Source organism: Heptranchias perlo, chromosome 18, assembly GCF_035084215.1.
Source record: "Heptranchias perlo isolate sHepPer1 chromosome 18, sHepPer1.hap1, whole genome shotgun sequence".
NCBI lineage: Eukaryota > Metazoa > Chordata > Chondrichthyes > Hexanchiformes > Hexanchidae > Heptranchias > Heptranchias perlo.
In genome coordinates this window covers 44861684-44885637 of record NC_090342.1, presented here as the reverse complement: position 1 = coordinate 44885637, position 23954 = coordinate 44861684, and the positions used below count along the sequence as shown (strand labels likewise).

Genomic DNA, 23954 nt, shown 5'->3' with positions numbered 1-23954 from the left:
AAGAAGGAAACAATGTACATTAATACAGCATCTTTCACATCCTCAGGACACCCCTAACCTTTTTAGACAACAAATTCATTTCGAAGTACAATCACTGTGGTTTCATAGGCAAACGTGGCATCCATTTTGCACACAGCAAGATTGCACAAAGAACAAATGAGACCAATGACATATATTTGGTTAAGGGATTAATGTTATTGAGGACAACTTCCTGCTCTTCAATAGAAACATGGGATATCTTACATCTGAACAGGTAGAGAGAGCCCCAGTTTAACATTGCATTAGAACGATGTTACCGTCAGCAATGCAGCACTCCCTCAGTACTGCACAAAAGTGTCATCCTAGATTATACATGCACATCCAGGAGTGAGACTTGAACTCACAACCTTCAGACTCAGGGGCAAGAATACGACTACTGACTAAAGTGGCCATTGCTTTGCAGGCTGTGAATTGGATAAATGAATTTCAAATAGATGTGAGCATTAAGCATTTGTATACTAATCGTCACATAGCAATATTTTAAAGGCATATCATTGTGGGACATTATGCACAACCGCAGCCCTTCAGAAAGATACAGCACTAGTAACTATGCAGTATACAATTTGTTTAAGCTTGCATTAAAATAAGAATTGGAAAAAGAAACTATTTTCACCACTCGTATCAAAATTATGATTAAAGGCAAAACATCAGAAATCATTAGCAGCTCCAAAAGGAGTTACTGATGATTTCTGAAACCTTACCAATAGCAAACTCTACATTTCTGTAGTTCTTCATGTAAGTTTTCAAACCTCCATTTTGTCACAGAATATGGGATCAGCCACTCAACTTTAATCAGACTCACCTCTGCATTGTCCAGAACTATCCTGGGCTGTGCACTGGAAGGTAACAAACCCACTTAGTTCTATAAAGTGAATGCTTCTCCCTTCACTGTCTGCAATAGTCTGTCTCTGGCAGTCTGGATTTCTAACATGTCTAAACCATGCAATGAATGGTGTTCTTAGAACTACACAGCATCATCTTGCCTGTGGGAATGTGTCCTTTTTTACATTGCTATTAGCTGCCACAGTAAGTGAGTGATTGCTTTTGTTTACACACAGCATCAGTACTGCATTGCCAATATTTTCTTTGTGCCTGTCTCTTGTACTGCTGCCGCTGTTTAAAAATATCAAGTACTGATTTCTGAAGCAACATTTTGAGCCGTATTTTGCTCCATGTGTTTTAGTTTCTACCAAAACAATGAAGGCAAATGGGGCAAGACCAGGAGAGAGCAGTGATGAATTTTGCTTCCAGTTTTCCTGCTGGACTGAGTCTTGGCCCTGCACTGAAATATGTTCACAGAAATTAGAGTTTTTTTGCTTGGCAAGGACTGTTAAGATCACCTCACACAGCAGTAATGAGAAACGTGGGGTAAATATGAAAATTGGGCTCTGTACTCGTTCCTCGGTTTAACATCTTATCCAAAAGATGGCACCTTCGACAGTGCAGCACTCCCTCACTACTGCACTGGAAAATGACCAATTAAAATATTGCTGTACTGTCCAACCAAACAATTCATAATAACATTGGCCAAGCTGTTTGTGTTGCTGTCTGGATATCAATCAGCGCAGAGTGATTCCTAAATGTTTGACGGCAAAAATTCATAGAGCTCCATCAAGGTACAGTGACATTCTAGCTTAACTATGGTTGGAATCACACAGTGAGAAAATGCTTTAGACACCATTCCTTAGAATGCCAGAACCTTCCGGCATACAGTCAGGCCTGGCATTAATGAGGTGCCTCTATAAAATTTAAATGATGAGCAAGTGTATGTGGAAAAATGTGGAAAAATAAGGAACCAGTTGCATAATATCTTAGTGTCCCCTTTTGCCTTGATCTTATCCCTCAATCTATTTCCTTACTTTCTTTTAGTAGCACTGATTGGCAGAGCAACGATAAAATGATGATTGATTGCACTGTTGATTGCTCAGAATACAATGTAATCCATATGAGAACCTTCACCACCCAGACTGCAGCGGTTTAAGAAGGTGGCCCACCACCACCTTCTCAAGGACAATTAGGGATGGGCAATAAATGCCGGCATTGCCAGCAACGCCCACATCCCATGAACGAATTTTTTTTTTAAAGTTCATTTTAACAGGGTTCTAGTTTTGTGTGCAGCTAATAAAAATAATTAAGTGGTAACTTCCACTTGTCAGGAATATATGAGATGATAAATGGCATTAACATTGATTTAAACGTGGTTGTAGACAATGTTGTTTAATCAGAAGACAAATATTTATTGCTCAAGACTCTTCGGATAAATTAAGTTACTATTATTTTTATATATAAGAATGATGTACCAGCAGAGCTTGAAAGATTATCGGAGAGCTCCTGGATGATGATATTTGTCCTGTATTTTCTTGCTTTCACACAAGTGAGAATATACCAAGAAAAATGTAGAGACAATATAAATGTTATGATATCTTGAACCCTAGCTGTAATGTAATCTAACTTGTGTGTTTCCATGTATATGTCTCTACCTTCCTTTCCAGTCCTTACTCTTCCTTTGTTTTGCTTAAATTCTCGTTTCTCTATTTGGGGGTGAAATTTAACCTTGCTGTACCTGTTTTCCAAAATATTCAACAACAAAAAAACCCATTATTATGGCGCCAGGAGGAGCAGGAGTGCTCCCCCAACTCCAGAGTACTCCATGGGTCCCATCCCCAGGACTTAGGTCAGGGCTCCTGCTGGGGAGTCAAGCGATCTGACATTTAAAAGGGGCGAGCTCCCTTTTGAGGCACAACAGTTGCTGGCAACTCACCCAAATATTGTGATTGAGGCCCGAGGCCCAATATTGGGCTCGGCCATCCTGGTTTGAGTGCACTGATTATGTGCCCCTGGTTATGCACCTGAAAATGGGCCCTAACCAGTTTTTACCTCTCAGCCTCTTATACCCATTTGTTCTCTGCATTTTCCTGCACCTCTGCTTCACTTGGCTTCACTTGGCTTCACTTTGCTTCATTTGGCTCTAACTCCTAACCAAGTCAAAATGAAAATCAGGGATGTCTTCCATGCTCAACTGCTGCTGTGCAGCCACAGGACAGCAGACAAAGAAAAGGGACACACAAATAAATAGGTGAAAGCCCTCTCAGACACACACATTACTTTCCATTTTCTTTAACTTTATTGCACAATTACTTTTTTCCCCCAACAATCTTGGTCATTTTCGAGGCTCAGATTTGGTTTTCCTTTGGAAGATTTCAGTGACTCTTCATAAAGTCATAGATAATAGGTAATAAAATCCCATCGATAGGGTTGGGTGTGGAATTGCTGTTTTCTACACACCAGAGTATAGAAACTGAGTTGTTAAAGAGTTCAATTATCTAACTTCCTGTGTATGTGTGCTGTTTGGTTGATCAATTTTAAAATCAAAGTCTGTTGCGGGTGATGGATGTTTTGTTCCAATGAGGTGGATGTCATTTCTTAAATTCAAACCAAAAGCTTTGAGTCATAATAGAGTGTGCTTATAAGATGCAATTGACGTACTGTGAGATAACAACTGCATATAACCCACAATAACCATCGACTCTATGACTTACATTATCTGTAAAGATTAAACCACAATTACATCAAATGCTGTAATGCAGTTTTGAAATGTCAGTCTTGTCTTAATCAAAATAGCAGGTATGTTCGCCCTCCATAACAATTGTGACTGCAATATTTTTTAAAAAGCACTGTGTAGCACTTTGGCACATTTTGGACAGCTGTGATTGGGCTTTCTTTCTTTCTTTTTCTTCCTTCCTTCCTGTGTATCTTTTCTTTCTGTCTGTCTCTGTCCGTCTGTCTGTCTCTCTCTCGCTCTAACCTATCCACATAACAAAAGCAGCCATCTGTGAGGAAAGCACTTCACACAAAGTTTACTTCAACTGATTAAAGATAATCTGAGAAAAAACTTTGCTCTATTCAACTCTCCTTTCACTGCCAAATGTCTGCGCTCCATCTCTTTCCTGCTGTGTAACATTGCAGATCTGTCTGTGGGATGCTAAGCTACTCACGTCATCAGTAAGAGTACCAGCTTTCCCAGGGAGTTTGACCTTTTAAACCCAGGGCTCTCTCCAGCTGGCACATCAGCAGTAGTGATTGAATATTGATTGCCCTTGACAACGTAATTGTCAAGATTTAGAGTTGGCCCTTGTACCTCCTAACAGATTCGCTGACCAATTTTTCGCCACATAGATACACACCTGTGACCGGTGCATTTTATACTTCTCGAGCAGAACAGTGTGCTAGTTGAATTTTGTAGTTTATGATGATTTTTATTGGGCCACACAAGTTTCCATCCAGTTTTGTAGAAATGGCACTCATTTGATAAGTACAGATAATAATTTACATAGTTTTGCTGTAGATCTGGGTTTTGAAAAGTATTATAGACACGTTTGCAACAGTTACTTTTCCCACATAATCCATTTATAGCAAATTTTCAACTGTGGCTTATTTTGACCTGTGATTTTGTGACAATATTGGAAGTTTACAAAAATCATTCAATAATGATTTTGAAATGAAACCAGAGGTCTTTCTATATGACTGTTTGCACCTGCCCTCCCCTGCTTCACATACTTCATATTGCAAATTACAAATCTGTTGACAAAAATGGCCCCTTCCCTTTTTCACTCTAGTTTGTTTTATCCTAAATCATAAGAACGTAAAAAACAGAAGCAGGAATAGGCCGTACAGCCCCTCGAACCTGCTCCGTCATTCAATAAGATCATGGCTGATCTTCGATCTCAACTCCACTTTCCCGCTGGATCCCCATATCCCTTGATTCCCTTAGTGTCCAAAAATCTATCGATCTCATTCTTGAATATACTCAACGACTGAGCATCCACAGCCGTCCGGGGTAGAGAATTCCAAATATTCATGACCCTCTGAGTGAAGAAATTCCTCCTCATCTCAGTCCTAAATCACTGACCCCTTATCCTGAGACTATCTCCCCTAGTTGTAGACTCTCCAGCCAGGGGAAACAGCCTCTCCGCATCTACCCTGTCAAGCCCTCTATGAATTTTATACGTTTCAATAAGATCGTCTCATCACTTCCCTCTTTTAGCCTTCCAACTCCACTGTTTTGTCATTTTTTCTGAAAATGCCATCAAAAGCATGAAGGACCTTTCAACTTGAAATGGCGATAGAATTCCAATAAGTGGTTGTGCACATATGTGGCTGATAGACTTGACACAGTTGTCGCCAGAGTTTGCGGGATGCTGCGCACAGTACCAAAGGACTCCAGGTGATGAACGTACTCAGATAGCAGCATAATTTTATATGCAAGCGCCTTGAGGTCGGTATCCCTGGGATCTGCAGCTGAGGAAGGATGTGAGCTGTCCTTGCAGTAGCTCCTGTACTGGAACCGCCACAGACTCCTCCTCCTCACCATTGTCACATGATTCACCCAGTTCTTCCTCCTCAAACTGACTAAATCTAAATCCCCCCCCGGGGTGTGGATGTACCCGTACTGGTGCTTGCGACCGCTGGAATGAGTGATGCAGAATGTTCTGTGGTGCTGACTTCTTCTCTGGCCCAGGGTTCAAAAAAACCCTCTTGTGCCTCCTACAGCTTTGTGAGATATAACTTTTATGTTGACTTTTGTCAGTAAACTAGCAGTCAATTTGGATAATTGACAAATATTCTTCATTTACATCAAAGATTCTCCTGGTTTTACAGTATTTCTGACATAAAACAATTCAAATGTCGAGTCAATCTGGGTTTTAACACAGCAGCCTCAGCCCTCCTTCAGTGATACCTGTGTGCTGCATTAATGCTGTTTTATTTTGACATATTCTCCCATAGATGTAAAACAAAAATCAACCATAGACTGGATAAGATGCAAATCCAACTTACACCACAATGTATATGTGACTTGTTTTCATGTGCAACTTATTTCCTTTATCTGCATTTTTTTCTTGCAACTAACTAAAAATGGGTTAAAAGTTTTTGTGCCAGAATCGAGTTTAATTGTGAGCTCCAGAAGCATTCCCAGAAGCTCCTGCCAGTCATTCCCACATTAAATAATGTATTCCTTGCTGCATATGGTAGTTTGAGTTTCATTGCATTCCCTCGTGCTTTCCACAAGCAATTTGTAACTTTTTTTATTGTAGGAAGTGCTGGAACCTCTGTGACGTTTAATGAAAATGGAGATGCTCCTGGACGATATGACATCTACCAGTATCAGGTTGCCAACGTGTCCTCTCACGAATATAAGGTTATCGGACAATGGACTGATCACCTTCACTTGAATGTAAGAAACAATCTGTTCCTTGTTATCAGTTTTACTGGGCAGCTTTTCCGTTCTGGGGAAACTAAACTTCTGGGTTTTTTTTTGGTTTGTGTTTTGTGCATCTGATCCAATAAGTGCTGGACAATGTACTGCTAGAAAAAGCATGAAATTCATTGTAGCCAGATATGAAAGATCTCTAATATGCTTTATATCCATTCCTTGATGTGTTCAAATTATGGATCCCTCTTTCATGCTCCCTGTGATATAATAGGTTTGCTTTTTGGAACATTGGATAATGTGCATTGTCCTTTCACGAGATTCGCAATGAATTCATATTATAGCAATAACTTAATTTGCTGAATAGGGTTATTATGGTCATTACAAGCCTCTGAGGTGCTCCTTGCCATTGTGAGTGATGTATGGGTTAGTAATGAGACCCATTGAGACAGTTATGATAATGCGCAAAGAAAATTATGTTATTGCCCTTATCAACAATTCCTATGCTGTAATTTTCCTATGCACTTTGCCACTGCTTTAAGCCGGTCAGAAATGTTCTTTAAAATTCATTTTCAGCACCCATTTTGAGATTTCAAACATACCAACTGTGTTCGTTTTTAAAAATTCATTCTTGGGACGTGGGCATCGCTGGCAATGAACTTATTGCCCTTCACTAGTTACCATGAGAAGGTGGTGGTAACTGAGTGGCTTGCTAGGCCATTTCACAGGGCAGTTAAGAGTCAACCACCTGGATGTGGAACTGGAGTCATGTATAGGCCAGACCGGGTAAGGACGGCAGGTTTCCTTTCTTAAAGGACATTAATGAATCAGTTGGGTTTTTACGACAATCCGAGAGTGTCATGTTCACTTTTACTGATGCTCTTTTATTTCCAGATTTTTAAAAACTGAATTCAAATTCTCAAGCTGCCATGGTGGGAATTTGAATTTGAAGTCTCTGGATTATTAGTCCCGGCCTCTAGGATACTAGTCCAGTAACATAACGACTACACTACACTACACGACATCATCAATCCTGTTGTCAGCAAAGTGGTTGAATTAATCATTGTTCCTGTAATGTTCTGAGCTCGTATCCTTCTTCGGAATTAAAAGACAAGATGACAAGCATATTAATACAGTTACAAATGGGGAATAGAAGGGGAAAAATACAAAAAACGGACAAGCCAACACAGAGAGGAAGTATTAGTGGGATTATCGTTGGATTTTGTAACAGATCTCCTCAGTCAAGTGATGGAGAGAAGATTTAAAGAAACAAAAGATAAGGATGTGCGAATAGCTAAAGTAGTGGAAAACAGAAAGCCTGGGGATCAGGCTTGAAATTAAGAGCTGTTTGAAATTTAAATAGAAGATGCAAAGTACAGCAGATCCTCCTGGTTCATAAAAAAGAAAGAACGGGTCAACAGGGAGTGCAGACCACCCACCCCCCACCCCCCACCCCTGTGACGAAGCATGTCTCCATCTAGTAACCTGGCAAAGAACCTTGTCATAAATTTGGCTGTACTTAAGTACTTAAGTCTTACCAGTCCTTTACACTTGCACTTAATTTTGCAATATTTGAAGATGCAGGTTCACACTCACTGTTTTGTTTTCCACCCTTAAATGCATGGTTTGCTGCTACAATTTAACATTGAAGTATTTGTTCCAGTGATGAATGTCTCACTAATTATGCAAGAAGCTTATTTTAAGAGTTCAATGTTTGTTTAAATTTGATTTAAATTCTGATATTGCCAGTTATGTAGTACACTGTAGACGGTTCATTCATTTTCCTCTCCGCAGGTGGAGAATATGCAGTGGGCCAGAGGAGAACACGTCATTCCACAGTCAGTCTGTAGCCTGCCGTGTAAGCCTGGTGAGAGAAAGAAGACCGTGAAGGGTGTGCCCTGCTGTTGGCATTGTGAACGCTGTGAAGGCTACCAGTACCAGATCGATGAGTCAACTTGTCAAATGTGCCCGTTTAACAGGAAACCAAATGTGAATGGCACAGACTGCCAGCTCATCCCCATAGTCAAACTAGAATGGCATTCTCCTTGGGCTATAGTACCTGTCTTCATAGCTATGCTTGGAATCATAGCTACCACGTTTGTTGTTACAACCTTTATTCGTCATAATGATACACCGATAGTAAGGGCATCTGGCCGGGAGCTAAGCTATGTTTTGCTGACTGGAATATTCTTGTGCTATGCTGTAACTTTCCTAATGATTGCAACTCCTGACACAGTTCTTTGCTCTTTCCGACGCATCTTCTTAGGACTGGGCATGTGCATTAGCTATGCAGCACTGCTCACAAAGACTAACAGAATTCACAGAATATTTGAACAAGGTAAGACGTCTGTCACTGCTCCCAGGTTTATCAGCCCAGCTTCCCAGCTGGCAATTACTTTTAGCCTAATCTCTCTGCAGCTCCTGGGAGTCTTTATCTGGTTTGCTGTCGATCCTCCGCACACCATTGTAGACTATGGGGAGCAGCGAACAGTTGATCCAGAAAATGCCAGGGGCATTCTCAAATGTGACATTTCTGACCTTTCTCTCATCTGTTCTCTGGGATACAGCATTCTGCTGATGGTCACATGCACTGTGTATGCAATTAAAACAAGAGGGGTTCCAGAGACCTTCAATGAAGCCAAACCTATTGGGTTTACCATGTACACCACCTGCATAATTTGGTTAGCTTTTATTCCAATATTTTTTGGCACAGCCCAGTCCGCAGAAAGGGTAAGTGTTTTAACATTTTGATTGTCTTCCACTATGCCATAAATACCAATGTGTCTCATTTAGTATCTGTGTAAATCCATGTCCATAAGTGTATCTTAGAGTCTTTCATCATGCAGATGAACAGCAACGATAAACAAAGATTGTCTATTCGTTTTTTTTCCTTCATGAAATGTATTAATTATTCTGATTGTTTCAATGATTTATATTTATTACAGATATTTCCATAAGATATTCCAATTAAGCTCAAAAGGTTGTGTATAATAGGTTCCTGACTCAAGATGGGTATTTGAATACAAAAAAAACAAGAAACAAAATCAATCAACAAAAAAAAGAACTTGTATTATTATAGCCCTTATCCTGTCTCCAGGATGTCCCAAAGTACCTAACAACTAGTGGAAGATCTTAGTATTTTGGTGCAGTCACTCTTGTTATGTAGGCAATCACTGCAGCTAGTTTGTACACAACCAGTAACAACAACAACTTGCATTTTTATAGCGCCTTTTAACGTAATAAAAACATCCCAAGGAGCTTCACGGGAGCATTATCAGATAAAATTTGACACTGAGCCACATGAAGAGATATTAAAACAGGTGACAAAAAGCTTGGTCAAGGGAAATGAAGAATGACCAGATAATCTGTTCTTAGTGGGGAATGGAATGCTGTCCAGGACAGGCGAGAACTCCCTGCTGTACTTTGAATATTGCCGTTAATCTTTTACATCCAGCCGACCAGATCTTCAGTTTATTGTCTCATTCAAAAGATGACACCTCTGACAATGCAGCATTCTCAGTACCACACTGAAGTGTCAGCTCAGATGATTTATTCAAGTACTTAGTGGGGCCTGAACTCCTAACCTAATGACTCAGGAACAAGGGAACGAGCACTACCAACAGAGCCAAGCTGGCACTGACAACCTAAAACAAATTAACATGGGCAGTCTTTGGCATTTCTAATTATTTCAATGCCACTGTCATTTTTAATGATGTCCCATATTTTGTTTAAAGCATGGTTCTAGTAAAAATCCTCATTGAGATACCTTGACAACTATTAGGATTTCTTTGGGACAGCCCCAATTTCTTGGGTCTTGATATCAATGACCTTGCATCCCACAAGAAATGTTCCCTAAATGAATGAGCCTCAAACATCTCACTGCTGAATTAATAATGTAATTCCCCCCAACTCGGTCATGAGCTGACATGATCTCGGCCCATTGCTCTCCTGATTATGATCCCTCCCAATTGCAGTAACTCACCCACCCCACCCCTCCCTGCCCGCCCTACTTGTAATCAGTCCAGATTTTGAGTCAGCAAATATTGATCTGGTGTAATATTGCGTTCTTACACATGAAGAAACTTTGCACAGTTTCCCTTAAGAGAAAATGCAAGATACTTCTATTGCCCATGATATGGCATACATGAACAAATCTGAGTGATTGATCTTCCTATTAGGTAAATGTATGTAATAAATAGTAGCAAGCTGTGTTTCTTCACTGTTGGGCACTTAGACAGCGGGAGTCAATGAAGTCTGACAAAGGATATTTCTTTTGAAGTTCCAGGGCTACAACTTAATATAACTCTGCTTACTTACATGTTTTTTTTTATAAACTTTTTTGCTTGATGTACCCACGTAATATGTAATCATAAGTATGGCTACACTGGAGGTTTTGTCACCTTGTAATTTACTGTCGTGCTTCAGTCTAATTAAAGATTTAATAAAATGCAAGTAATCATTGATAATTGCCAGCTAATTTCTGCAAGCTACACCACTTCAGTCATTCTCCATCCCTTCATCCTTTAGGCAGAAATTTGGAAGGTGACTAAGAAATGAAGAGGCTGGACTGGAATGTAGAATTCAATTGGTGAGACAGGGATCTGTCATCTTATAATTGAGCTGTTAGAGTAAGCTCATCTCTGCTGGTTCTTTACTTGACCTAGTCAGGAAGATATGGCCCTTAGTTAAATTGTTTGGTCCTTGTTTAGCCGTGTGTGTCCAAGCTTTTCTCAAGATCTTACCAGTTACCTCTGAGGTGAGCTGCTTAAAATGCATTTAAAATACTTAACATTATGGTCACCATTTCTCACTTGTATCATGATTTCTTCCACTCAACTTCCACCAGTGACCCAACTGAACAGTGGGTAGTTGATGAGAGCGGATGGTCAAGAGACATTATCAGCTCCTTTGTTTTTGACTTTGTGGCCTATTCAATTTGCACTGGCTAAGCAGGAGACTTCAATGTGTGTGTAAAGTGTGTTGTATGTTGAAAATGTTGCACAGTTTCATTGGTGCAACAGTTGTGACATCATGCTGCCAAATTCAGTCCTTGATATTAATTAGCTTGTTACTGTTGCAGGGCAACGGTGGTAAAGTAGAGTTTGTTAAAGCATCCTCGCATGGCCTTTCCTGCCCCTTGTTTACATTGCACCCACTCTGGACTGCTCAGATCCACTCAGTAAAGCAAGAACCGGAACTGTGCCCTAAATGTGCCAGCCTACTCAATGAGTCAGGAACCAGAACTGTGTCCGAACTGTCCCAATCCACTTCTACCTCCTTTTTTTTTATTCATTCATGGAATGTGGGCTTTGCTGGCAAGGCATTTATTACCCATTCCTAATTGCCCTTGAGAAGGGCATGGCAGTAACCCACAATGGAGATTAAAATAGCCAAAATATAAGCTAAATCCAAACAAACACGAAAGACACTTACGGCAAACGTATGGCAAAAAGGCTGAGGGGTGACCTAACAGAGGTCTTTAAAATTATGAAAGGGTTTGATAGGGTAGACGTAGAGAAAATGTTCCTGCTTGTGTGGGAATCCAAAACTAGGGGTCATAAATGTAAGAAAGTCACTAATAAATCGAATAAGGAATTCAGGAGAAACTTCTTTACCCAAAGAGTGGTAAGAATGTGGAACTTGTTATACATGGAGTAGTTGAGGTAAATAGCATAGATGCATTTAAGGGGAAGCTGGGAAAGTACATGAAGGAGAAAGGAATAGAAGCTTATGTTGATAGGGTTAGATGAAGTAAGGTGGGAGGAGGCTCGTGTGGAACATAAACATCGGCATAGACCAATGGGCTCAATGACCTGTCTCTGTGCTCTAAATTCTATGTAATGGTACAAACAGACCATAGCATGTTAAATTATCAGATGTAATTTTTGTTCCACATATAAGTTATTGAGAAGAGCCTCACTCATGGAATAAAAATTGTTTTATATTATACTACACTTTCCTATATTTGCTTGTAAGATAAGTAATACCAGTATTTCTTTGGCCCTTCAACACATTCATTAACAGAGTGATAAGCAGAAATATGAAGTGTGTATCATTGAGCATTAACTAACCAGAAATATTAAGGCAGTATTATTGAACACCATAGCTCCAGCCTTGTATTCTGATTGCTATTAGTTGACTGTATTTTGAGATTTTGAGTGAGTAATGTGGCAGCAGAAATAACTCAGCGAGTTGAAAGTAGTGTCGATAAAAAGAAAAACTTGCATTTATCTAGTGCTTTTCATGACCTCTGGACTCGTTCACAACCTTCCAAAGCGCTTTACAGCCAATTAATTACTTTTGAAATGTAGTCACTGTTGTAATGTAGAAAACACGCAGCCAGTTTGTGTAGAGCAAGGTCCCACAAACAGCAATGTGATAATGACCAGATAATCTATTTTAGTGATGTTGGTTGAGGGATACATATTGGCCACGCCACCCGGGAGAGCTCCCCTGTTCTTCAAAATAGCGCCATGGGATCTTTTACGTCCACCTGAGAGGGCAGGCATGGCCTCAGTTTAATGTCTCATCCAAAATACGGCACCTTGCTCAATGCAGCGCTTCCTCAGTGCTGCGCTGCAGTGTCAACCTGGATTTTATGCTCAAGTCTCTGGAGTGGGACTTGAGCTCACAACCTTCTGACGCAGAGATGAGAGTTCTACCACTGAGCCACAGCTGGCACCTAATGGAAACTTGATTTTTTTATAGAGATGAACTGATATTTTGTGAGGACTGTCGTTTTATGTAATTTTACAGAACACAGAAAGGTGCAGCTGAATGTGCCCGTTGCTGGTTGATAGTTTGCTATCACATCTGGAATGTAAGAAGACTGATTGAAATTGGGAGAATGAGAGTGGGAGAATGTCCATGTGTCAGAAAGAGAAATTTTGGAACAATTTTGAACATTGTTTCCTTCACTTTATTTGTGAGGCACTATCCTGGTCATTCCAGCCCCGAGGGAGGTCAGAATTCGGGGTGAAAACCTTGATCCACTTAAGATTGAAGTTCTGATTTGGGGTGGGGTGCAGACTTATCTTCTGCCTGCCCAGCTATGTCCTGGTAGCAGTTTGGGGGCGGCAGTGGGGGGGTGCTGTCTTTGAGTGTTTGCAGGCTATCTTGGGAATTCTGCCTGATGCGCTGCTCTTGTGTTTGATGGTTCCCATGACTGCTAAAAGATGAAAATCTCCAAAGGTAATCTATCCCAGAGGGGCCCTGCTGTTCCTTCAGAGAATAAAACAGCATTTTAGTCACCCGTTTCCTCAGACACTAAGGACCAAGGGTATAACAGACAGTTCGGTGTCTGTCCCAATTATTTTAATGATCCCTAGTCCCCCCCCCACATTTGGGACGGGGTCATGGCGAGGCCAAAGTGTGATGAGTGGAAATCCAGCCCTGCTAAACATCTGACCCCTCAGTTCAATCCACAGACGTTCAAGGCTGTTTTGCTTATTGTACATTTTTGGTACTCGTCAAGGTGATTGATATCAGTACTGGAGAATGAACACTTTCCGTTTCAGGGGTATTGAGTGTAAGCACCAAAAAATTGCAAAGTCATGGTAGAGTCATAATGCACCAACAACGTGTCCCAACCCCCAACCTCAGAAAAACATTCATCCCTGCACCAATTTGACATTTTTCTACTTCCCACACTGGCCATCAATCTGGCCGCCTCTCTGAGTCAGATTGCCAACTCGTGCTGACTTAGAGGCAGCTTGTCCCATGGTCATTACCTGCAGTCAGTTCACACAGGATCTTTACAGCTGCCAGACAGAGGAGACTTTTCTCCCATCATTCCCAGAGCTGAAAGTAGTGTTTACCCCAATTTATTTTACATTCTGTAGCTTATCCACAAAAATAATAGTAAACCATAGATTGAACAAAGCAACTGTTGAAATTTCAATTCTTACCAAATCATTGTAACACCTTTGGTTTGCCCTTTAACATTAAAAATGTGCTATTAATTTTACATTTGGAAACTACAAGTTCAATGTTTATTGTTTAATTCACTTGGGTTGACTTTACCAAAGTTTCAAAGATTTCTTATTGAAATTGGAGGGGGGAAAAATGATTCTTTTTCTTACGTTATCCTCTTTCAGGTACATTAAAAGCAAATATTGTACAACAGAACAAATGCATGTAATAGAGACCACTGTCTGAATTAGGCTTTGACTTGGTTGAATTTCTGTTTTCTGTAACCATGGCACCTGAATGACCATGACAGGTTAGGTTCAGATTTATAGCTCAATTTGGTTTGACCTGCGTCCCTGTATTCCGTTTATTGCACTGCCACATTCTGGGATTTTTTTTACCATTTGACCTAGGAGGAATTTTTCATAACTTATATCAAGATGTTGCAATTAAGTTTGATTCATCCCATAGGAGATAAAATCTGCAGAACATATCAAGCCTTTGGGAAGGTAGAGTAGATCCAGATGAAACATGTACGACGTACCACTTCAGCGCGAGACAATGGAGGTTTGTTAAGACATTCACACATAATGGGGGAAAAATTGGATAAGGGTCCATTTCGGGCGGGGGTAGGGTGATGTGCTAGTAATCCGCGCCCAATGGACCCTACACAGGCAGGATGCAAGTTTGGACTCACCCGAGGACTTACCTGCAATCAGCCTTCCTTACCGGGCCTTACACATGGAATCAATGCAATTCACACATTCCACCACCGGAGGGAGCTCAACCTCTTAAAGGGAGGATATTTCTTAGAAATCTCTTAAAGGTAGCTGGTACCTGTAATTTGCTGAAAATAACAGTCTACTATCTGCACGGAGTCTGAACATAGATCAGACATTGCACACATAAAACACAGATGCAGGTTTACACACTGATGAGTTATGTTAAAACATTGAATAAAGGTTACCCATTACTAAATCCCACATCCACCAATCTGCACGCCAGACCTCACCAATCTGCCGATCTGTGTTTGTACCAGGCCTGCGAGAGTGCATACACCAAGGTTCTCTGCTGATGCACTAGAGACCTTGGGTGCAAGAGGTGGACAGAAGGAGGGACATCCTATATCCGCGGGGGGAGGGGGGGAGGAATATGAGACCCTCCAGACATATACTCAAAAGGCAGTGGGGGGCAGCGGGGGACGAAGTCAATGCCAGGCACACAGCATCATGAACATGGATGCAGTGCAGGAAGAAGTTCAATGCTTTGACATGAGTGGTCAAGGTGAGTGAGGTCAACTGTCAAGTGGCATCTCCTACCAACTGCAGCACGCCCTACACCCCCCATCACCCACATACCAATAAACTCTTTCCATCAGTACTCAACTCTTCCAATCAGATGCTTCCTCTCACCCTTACACATTACCACCGTTGCAAGCCGCCCACCCACAACTCACAGGCCACACACACTGGCAGCTATTCAACCATGACAGGCACATCACCCAGACACACGTCCTGCTTTCTTGCAGGAGAAGGTGGCACATAACAGGAGGCAGCAAGTGGCATTGCCATTGAGCCCCTCGAGCCTGTTCCACCATTCAATGAGATCATGGTGGACCTGTGACCTCACTCCATATACCCGTCTTGGCCCCATATCCCTTAATACCCTTGGTTCACAGAAATCTATCAATCTCAGATTTAACATTCACAATTGAGCTAGCATCAACTGCCATCTGCAGAAGAGCATTCCAAACGTCTGTCACCCTTTGCATGTAGAAGCATTTCCTAACTTCACTCCTGCAAGTCCTGACTTTAAAATTTAGGCTATGTCCCCGTGTCCTAGTATTGAAGTCTAGGAGACCTCCAAAAACAGTTACAAATGTCTCTGCAGCCAGAAGCAATAATCCAGCCACTAACCTGTAAATCCTGCATGGTCCCTTTAAATAGCGCTGGTGGGAGATCCTGCAGGCACTCTAAGACACGTTCAGATGGTCGGGGTTAAGACTGTGCATTGAGTTGAGCGTTAAGTCCCAAAATGGTGTCTATCACTTTAAATCAGCGTTGCACACTGATTGAAGCCATTTTCTCCCTACCTTACATGATTCCAGCGTTGGTTATCTGCGCCTGCGCTAACTCCTATACCAAGATGGCGTCTGGCGCACGTCACGCAGGAAACGTGCATGCGCATCCAAGATGCCATCTTGGATGTTGGAGAGGCCGTGTAGTGCTGAAACAACGGGCACTACACTGCCCAATTTAGCGCCCAAAATGTTGGAATGGCATCATTCATGTGAGCCCAGCAGGGGATAGATTCGAGGGAAGCCGAGACCTTGGAGGGAAGTAACAGTTTGATTGGCAAGTCCATTGGCCAATCCCCAAACATGGAGAGCTGGGGTAGGCTCAGAGGTTAATCCTGTGACTGTCCTGTTCGAGCTGAACAGAAAGCCAATCTGAAGTTGAAGTCAGAAGCAGAGGGTGAGAACTCCCTTTGTAGGTTTAGCACCAGCAACTTTCAGAGAATTGGTAGTCAGAAAAATGAATTTAGCCAACCTATAGGGATAGTGCCGCATATTTTGTTACTTGCTATACTATTGACGTTATCAAATTCACTAAATGTTAGTTTGTTCACAGGTTATATGTAAAATAACCAGCTTGTTGGTTTTCAATTCAGCACGTCTCACTAGAGTGTGTATTGTTCCACCTTCTGGATCACAGGAGAAACACACAATACCCAGGGAACAAGGGGGTTCGTTGTTATGTCCCCTGGGTATCACACTATCATATGACTGAGTATTGGGCATGAAAAGTAAATTACTGGTTGGTTTACAAGACTGCCAGGTGAGGCTGAACTCAAAATTTGTAGAATCATCAAATTATACTGTTCAGAAGGAGGCCATTCGGCCCATCATGCCTGTTCCGGCTCTCTGAAAGAGCTATCCAATTAGTCCCACTTCCCTGCTGTTTCCATATAGCCCTGCAAATGTTTCCTTTTTAAGTATATACTTGTAACGGGCACAATAAAGTTTATATTTAAATTGAAAATGCACGTGTCTTTATGTGTGAGGGACATCGTCAACACACAGTTGCTGACAGGATAACTTACACTAACCTCCCCTCATTGTGAAATTTAGTTGAGTCTCGGTTCAGAATAGTGTTAACCCTGCCCAATTTGTGCATAATGAGAAATGGGAGCAAGTGCTTTCACCGATTGTCAGAGAGAGATTTATTTTTCTAATACTATATTATAGCGACTTTAGTATTTTGATGATCATTTAGCTTGTCAGTGGCAAGATAAGATAAAAGTTTGATATAATGACTCATCAGCTCCGTGGATGACTGGTCTGCCTACTTTGTGCCGATAACTTTTATCCCAAACTGACAAAAAAGAATGAAGGATCTGCAATAATCAGGACATTATTACATTTATCAGCACTGAAAGCTATGGTAAAAGAATGGAGAATTCACTTGTCTGAATAATTAAAACAGCTGTTTTATGAATACTTTAAATTCAGTTTAAACAGCTGACTGATTGAATTGATTGCGGTTTAATGGCTGTCCAGATTTGCATTTTCGTCCACTATCGAACAATTATTTACATGCTTCAAATTATTACCCTTCCCAATTTTTTTTTATTCGTTCATGGGATGTGGGCGTCACTGGCAAGGCCAGAATTTATTGCCCATCCCTAATTGCCCTTGAGAAGGTGGTGGTGAGCCACCTTCTTGAACTGTTGCAGTCCGTGTGGTGAAGGTTCTCCCACACTGCTGTTAGGAAGGGAGTTCCGGGGTTTTGACCCAGTGACGATGAAGGAACGGCGATATATTTCCAAGTCGGGATGGTGTGTGACTTGGAGGGGAACATGTAGGTGGTGTTGTTCCCATGTGCCTGCTGCCCTTGTCCTTCTGTCGCGGGTTTGGGAGGTGCTGTCGAAGAAGCCTTGGCGAGTTGCTGCAGTGCATCCTGTGGATGGTACACACTGCAGCCACTGTGTGCCGGTGGTGAAGGGAGTGAATGTTTAGGGTGGTGGATGGGGTGCCAATCAAGCGGGCTGCTTTGTCCTGGATGGTATCGATCTTGAGTTGTTGGAGCTGCAATCATCCAGGCAAGTGGAGAGTATTCCATCACACTCCTGACTTGTGCCTTGTAGATGGTGGAAAGGCTTTGGGGAGTCAGGAGGTGAGTCACTTGCTGCAGAATACCCAGCCTCTGACCTGCTCTTGTAGCCACAGTATTTATATGGCTGGTCCAGTTAAGTTTCTGGTCAATGGTGACCCCCAGGATGTTGGAGGTGGGGGATTCGGCGATGGTAATGCCGTTGAATGTCAAGGGGAGGTGGTTAGACTCTCTCTTGTGACAGGAAATGTTTCTGCTTACAAGTCGGATGAAGTATGTTTCATTTGACCTGCAATATAATTCTGCCTATACGTCACTTTCACTGGAATAGGGTGAGAAAGAAAACACCACATTGGTAGAAAAATAGTCGAATGCCCAAAGTGTAAGAAGGAGAATGATCCAGAATGTACATGTGGCAAACATGTTTTCTGGGCTCAGTTTGGCATTTCATTGTAATGCTAAAGTTCATTGATAACTAAACTGGCATCATCTGCCTCATGGTGGCTATAGCTTATAGTGGCGAAATAAATAGTTTCAGACCTCTCAAGAGTTACACATACGGACTTAGTGCAACGGTGCAGACGTTAACTTGTGATACTTGTGCTCATGGTAAAATATAGCATCAAGTTTTTTTAAGCTATCAGATCTTCCAGGCATCACTTATGGTAAATTGGAAATGTTATTTTATGACAGGAACATGACACAATGATATATTCTGCTGCCAAGCTACAGCTGTTTTTAACTCAGCCTGTGCCCTTAAGGCTACATTGTTGTAAATAGGGACATCCTTAGGCCAATTAGAGGTGAGCTGCTGTTTGTGAGGACAATTTGCCAATTGGCGGGTGCTTGTAAATTCCCAGCTCCAAGTCAAAAGAAACCAGCTTGAAATGGGTGCTTTTCTATATTTTCATTTGATTCGTTTGACACTTCGAAGTGTGACATCTGGAGCGTGATTTTAACCCCAAAGAACGGGTGGGTTGGAGGCGGTGGTGGGGGGGGGGCATAAAAATTTTAACTGTTCGGAGCGGGAAAGAGTCTCGGCTCCAACGCGCTGAAAAATGAGTTTCACCCAGATGTGGAAACCCGGAGGGATGACAATTAAAGGGGGAATTAATATTGTTGAAGTATTTAAATCAATTAAATTTGTGGGGATTGAGGCAGACACATGATTTTAACTCTGCCTGAACGTGTCTCCCGTGGCCTCTGAAACGCAGCATGGGAACGGAGGCGAGATGCAGCCAGCAGCCGTTTGGACCTTTATACCAGAGATTGACAAATGGGGATAAAAGATGAGTTTTTGCAGCAGAGCAATCAATTCTCTCAGACAAACCTTTGGCTGGGAGTTCTTTGTGTTTAGACTCAGATTTCTTTGTTCACACTCAGAATTCTTCTGTTCAGACATATTTGCCTGTATTATGGACTCCCTCAAACTGACACCATCAGGATGGGGCGGTGGGGGGGGGGGCGCAATGGATGTATTCAGCCTTACCTCTGAGGAGGATGCACATCACCATCTGCACCAGGCACGACGTGCAGCTATGGGAGTTGTAGCTCCACAAGACGGAGGTGAGCAACAGCGACCTGCAGAAGAGCAGAAAGGGGAACAACAGAGGGCCCGAAGTTGCAGGAGGCACTACCCTTGTGAGAGGGTCTACAGGCAGAAGCTGAGCTTCCTGGACCTCTCTGAGGAGCAGCTTATGAAGGCTCAGATTGAGTTGCAAGTGGTCGCAGACATCTGGACGCTCCTTCATGCAGAGCTGCTCCCGACTGGGCCTGACGGCCATGCATTGCCCGTCGCAGTTAAAGTCACCACTGCCCTCAATTTCTTTGCCTCCGGATCCTTCCAGGGCGCCACCGGTGACATCACCAGGATCTCTCAGTCGTCTGCACATGAGTGTGAATGACAGGTCACAGATGGCTTGTTTGCCAGGGCATCCGACTATGTCAACTTCCCCATCGACATCAGCCAGACGGAGAGGGCAGTGGGTTTCCATTCTCTGACTGGCTTCCCACAGGTATAGGGTACAATTAATTGCACACACGTAGCAATCCGAGCACCTCCACATGAGCCAGGACTGTTCATCAATCGAAAGGGATATCACTATCACTCCATCAATGTGCAGCTGGTGTGTGACCACCGGAAGAGGTTTCTGTGTGCCAAATTCTCAGGTAGCTGCCATGATTCCTTCATCCTGCAGAAATCCAACATCCCGGCCCCCTTCCACGCACAAGACACACTTGACAAGACAAGGGATACCCCCTGCAGATGTGGCTCATGACACCTGTGAGGAACCCCAGCAGCGACGCACAGAAGCCTTACAATAACAGTCACAGCACCACCTGGTCTGTCATAGAACAAACTATAGAAATGCTGAAGATGCGCTTCCAGTGCCTGGATCTGGATCGATCAGTACTCACCGACGAGGGTGTGTCGAATAATACTCGTGTGTTGTGCCTTGCGTAACACTGATCAACAGAGAGGGTTACCGGTGGATGAGGTCCCATGTGCTCCAGAAGCAGCTGCACCTACCATCAACATTGAAGAAGGTGAGGAGGATGACAATGGGTGAACCATCGGCATTGCAGCATCTCACCTGGCTGCTCGTCATGCCAGGATGTCACTCATACTTGATAGTTTCTCATAGGGAGATCAGCAAAGTGACGACAGCCAAGTACTCAGACCACCTGTAATGACCACCACAAACTCCACACCCCCCCAAGTTGCTCAAAGCAGTCAAACAATGACACATACACACATTGCAAATGCACCCAATGGGTGGCATCAAGTTTCGCCGTTCATGAGCAACCACATGTAAGGGTGCTTTCACAAAAGGGACTCAAGAATGGGCAAGATGTGGCAGTGGTGGTGAGAATCATAACATTTAATGTGAATTTAACATAAACCAAATAGAAATGAAAAACGTGACAGTCTGTCAGACAGCCTTTTGCATACCCTTGGTCATATCAAAACCTTTGACGTCCTCTTCCTAACGCTTCTACATGGTGCATCCCCTGTGGCTGCAGCAGAGGTAGAGGCAGGTTGCTCAGGTTCATGCCCGGGGCTGCTTAGATGCTTTCAGCCTATGACCTCTGGATTTTGGAGCCCATGAGGGCCCCTCCAAAGACTGCTCCACCTGCACCTGTGCAGAGGCAGACTCGGCCACCTGGAGAGGAGTCAGCGTTGCGGGTACCAGTTGAGGTGGGGGGCAACAGGTGAGGCATGGGAGCACTTTGCGTGGTGTCCCCACTTCCATGTCCCCTTTCGCCATCATCCCTCTCCTGGACCAGGCCACATCACTCCTACCACTCTGCTGGCCAGCAGTTTGGAGGACATGTGTGATGCCTCGTAAGGCCAGTGCTAATGTATCTGTCTGCCTGTATAAGGCAGCAGAACGTAGTTCGTCCTGAGACTGCACGGCCATTGTCAGAGCCTGAATGGATTAATTTGTGAGCTGTGCTGAAGCTCAATGGAGGCTGCCATTCTCTCCATCGCAGATATTCCCACACTTAAAATCATGCCCCTGAAGTGTGACAGATACAAAATGTAATGCCTTAAATGTTCCAAGGCACTTTAGGAATGAGCAGAGTTATAGGAATTAGCAGGGGTGACCAAAAGCATGGCTGAAAGAAAGGTTTTTGGGCGTCTTTTGAGGGAAGGAAGAGAGGAGAGGTTTAGGGAGACCGTTACAAAAAAAACAGAACTGAGATGGCTGAAGGCCAGAATTGAAGGACTGAAGAACAATAGGACAGAGAGCTGAATGAGCTTTCAGAGGTTAGGCAGAGCAAGACCAAGGAAGGACTTGTGACCATTGACCAGAAACTTAACTGGACCAGCCATATAAATACTGCGGCTACAAGAACAGGTCAGAGGCTTGGTATTCTGTGGCGAGTGACTCACCTCCTGACTCCCCAAAGTCTTTCCACCATCTACAAGGCACAAGTCAGGAGTGTGATGGAATACTCTCCACTTGCCTGGATGAGTGCAGCTCCAACAACACTCAAGAAGCTCGACACCATCCAGGACAAAGCAGCCTGCTTGATTGGCATCCCATCCACCACCCTAAACATTCACTCTCTTCACCACCGGCGCACTGTGGCTGCAGTATGTATCATCCACAGGATACACTGCAGCAACTCGCCAAGGCTTCTTCGATAGCACCTCCCAAACCCGCGACCTCTACCACCTAGAAGGACAAGAGCAGCAGGCACATGGAAACAACACCACCCAACTTGAAAATATATCGCCGTTCCTTCATCGTCGCTGGGTCAAAATCCTGGAACTCCCTTCCTAACAGCACTGTGGGAGAACCTTCACCACACGGACTGCAGCGGTTCAAGAAGGCAGCTCACCACCACCTTCTCAAGGGCAATTAGGGATGGGCAATAAATGCTGGCCTTGCCAGCAACGCCCACATCCCATGAACGAATAAAAAAAAAATAAGGGTGAGCACTTTGAATTCAATGCATCGGAGGATCAGGGAACCATTAAAAGTTAGAAATATTTATGATCCCTGTTTGTGTTACTTACAGGGATCATAAATTCAGACAGTGATATTTCTTTCATTACATTATTATATTTTTGTTGTCAGAGTTCTTTTGTTGCGTTGCTTTTAAATCCTGTGGTAAGAGCAGTAAGTATTGCCTTATTCATCCATTTGTAGGAAAGAAAGTGCTTGCACTTATATAGTGCCTTTCACGACTTCAAGATTTCTCAAAGTGCTTTATCGCCAATGAAGTATTTTTGAAGTATAGTCACTGTTATAATGTAGGAAACGCAGCAGCCAATTTGAGCAGACCAAGCTCCCACAAACAACAATGAGATAATGACCAGATAATCTGTTCTAGTGATGTTGGTTGAGGGATAAATATTGGCCAGGACACTGGGGAGAACTCCCCTGGTCGTCTTCAAAATAATGCCATGGGTTCTCTTACGCCCACCTGAGAGGGCCTCGGTTTAACGTCTCATCCGAAAAACGGCACGCTTTGACAGTGTAGCACTCCCTCAGTACTGCACTGGAGTGTCAGCCTAGATTCTGTACTCAAGTCCCTGGAGTGGGGCTCGAACCCATGACCATTTGACTCCGAAGCGAGAGTGCTATATCTGAGCCACGGCTAACGCAAAACAAAACTGCACTTTTTGGGTCAATTTAGGAAATACAACTAATGTTGTGGAACTAATAGTAAGTTCAATATTGAGACTGAGCTGTATCCACCACAGTACAGCTGTGGTAAAATGGACAACATACACAAGAAGAAATTCAGTGTTTATGCTTTAATTATTTATGCGAGCTCACTAAGACAAAAGTGAGCGTATGTGTGCGTGTTTGTCCAAATGGTGGCAACGTAAAGTCTGAAATAAAAGTCAGGTTCTTTTATGGGCTTTGTTAATTCAGGAAGGTTTTGCTTAAATGTTGACCCAATCTGCTGTTGGTACCCATCTGTAGCAAGGAAACTGCTTCGTGTGGGATAAATCATTGTGGACATTTGAGGGGGACCAGTGGTTAAAAATACATAAGCAGAAATATCATTCCTAGAAAGGGCCACAACATTATTTAATTAGCACCTCATGAGGTATTATTTAGAGCAATATGTGAAGTGATAGGAAGCAGATGTGATTCATTTACACAATAATTGGATGTTCTGTCTTACCGCATGTGAAGTTCAGACATGCACTTAACAGTGGTCCT

At 42.8% G+C, this 23954-nt stretch overlaps 1 protein-coding gene across 1 annotated transcript in view; it reads left to right on the top strand.

Moving 5' to 3' along the window:
- LOC137334824 (metabotropic glutamate receptor 8) overlaps positions 1–23954 on the top strand; it is a 202009-nt gene that overhangs the window by 130284 nt on the left and 47771 nt on the right. Inside the window, exons 6-7 of the mRNA XM_067999829.1 lie at positions 6132–6271; positions 8042–8977. Of these exons, the coding sequence (XP_067855930.1) occupies positions 6132–6271; positions 8042–8977 (1076 nt within the window). The remainder of the gene's footprint in view (positions 1–6131; positions 6272–8041; positions 8978–23954) is intronic.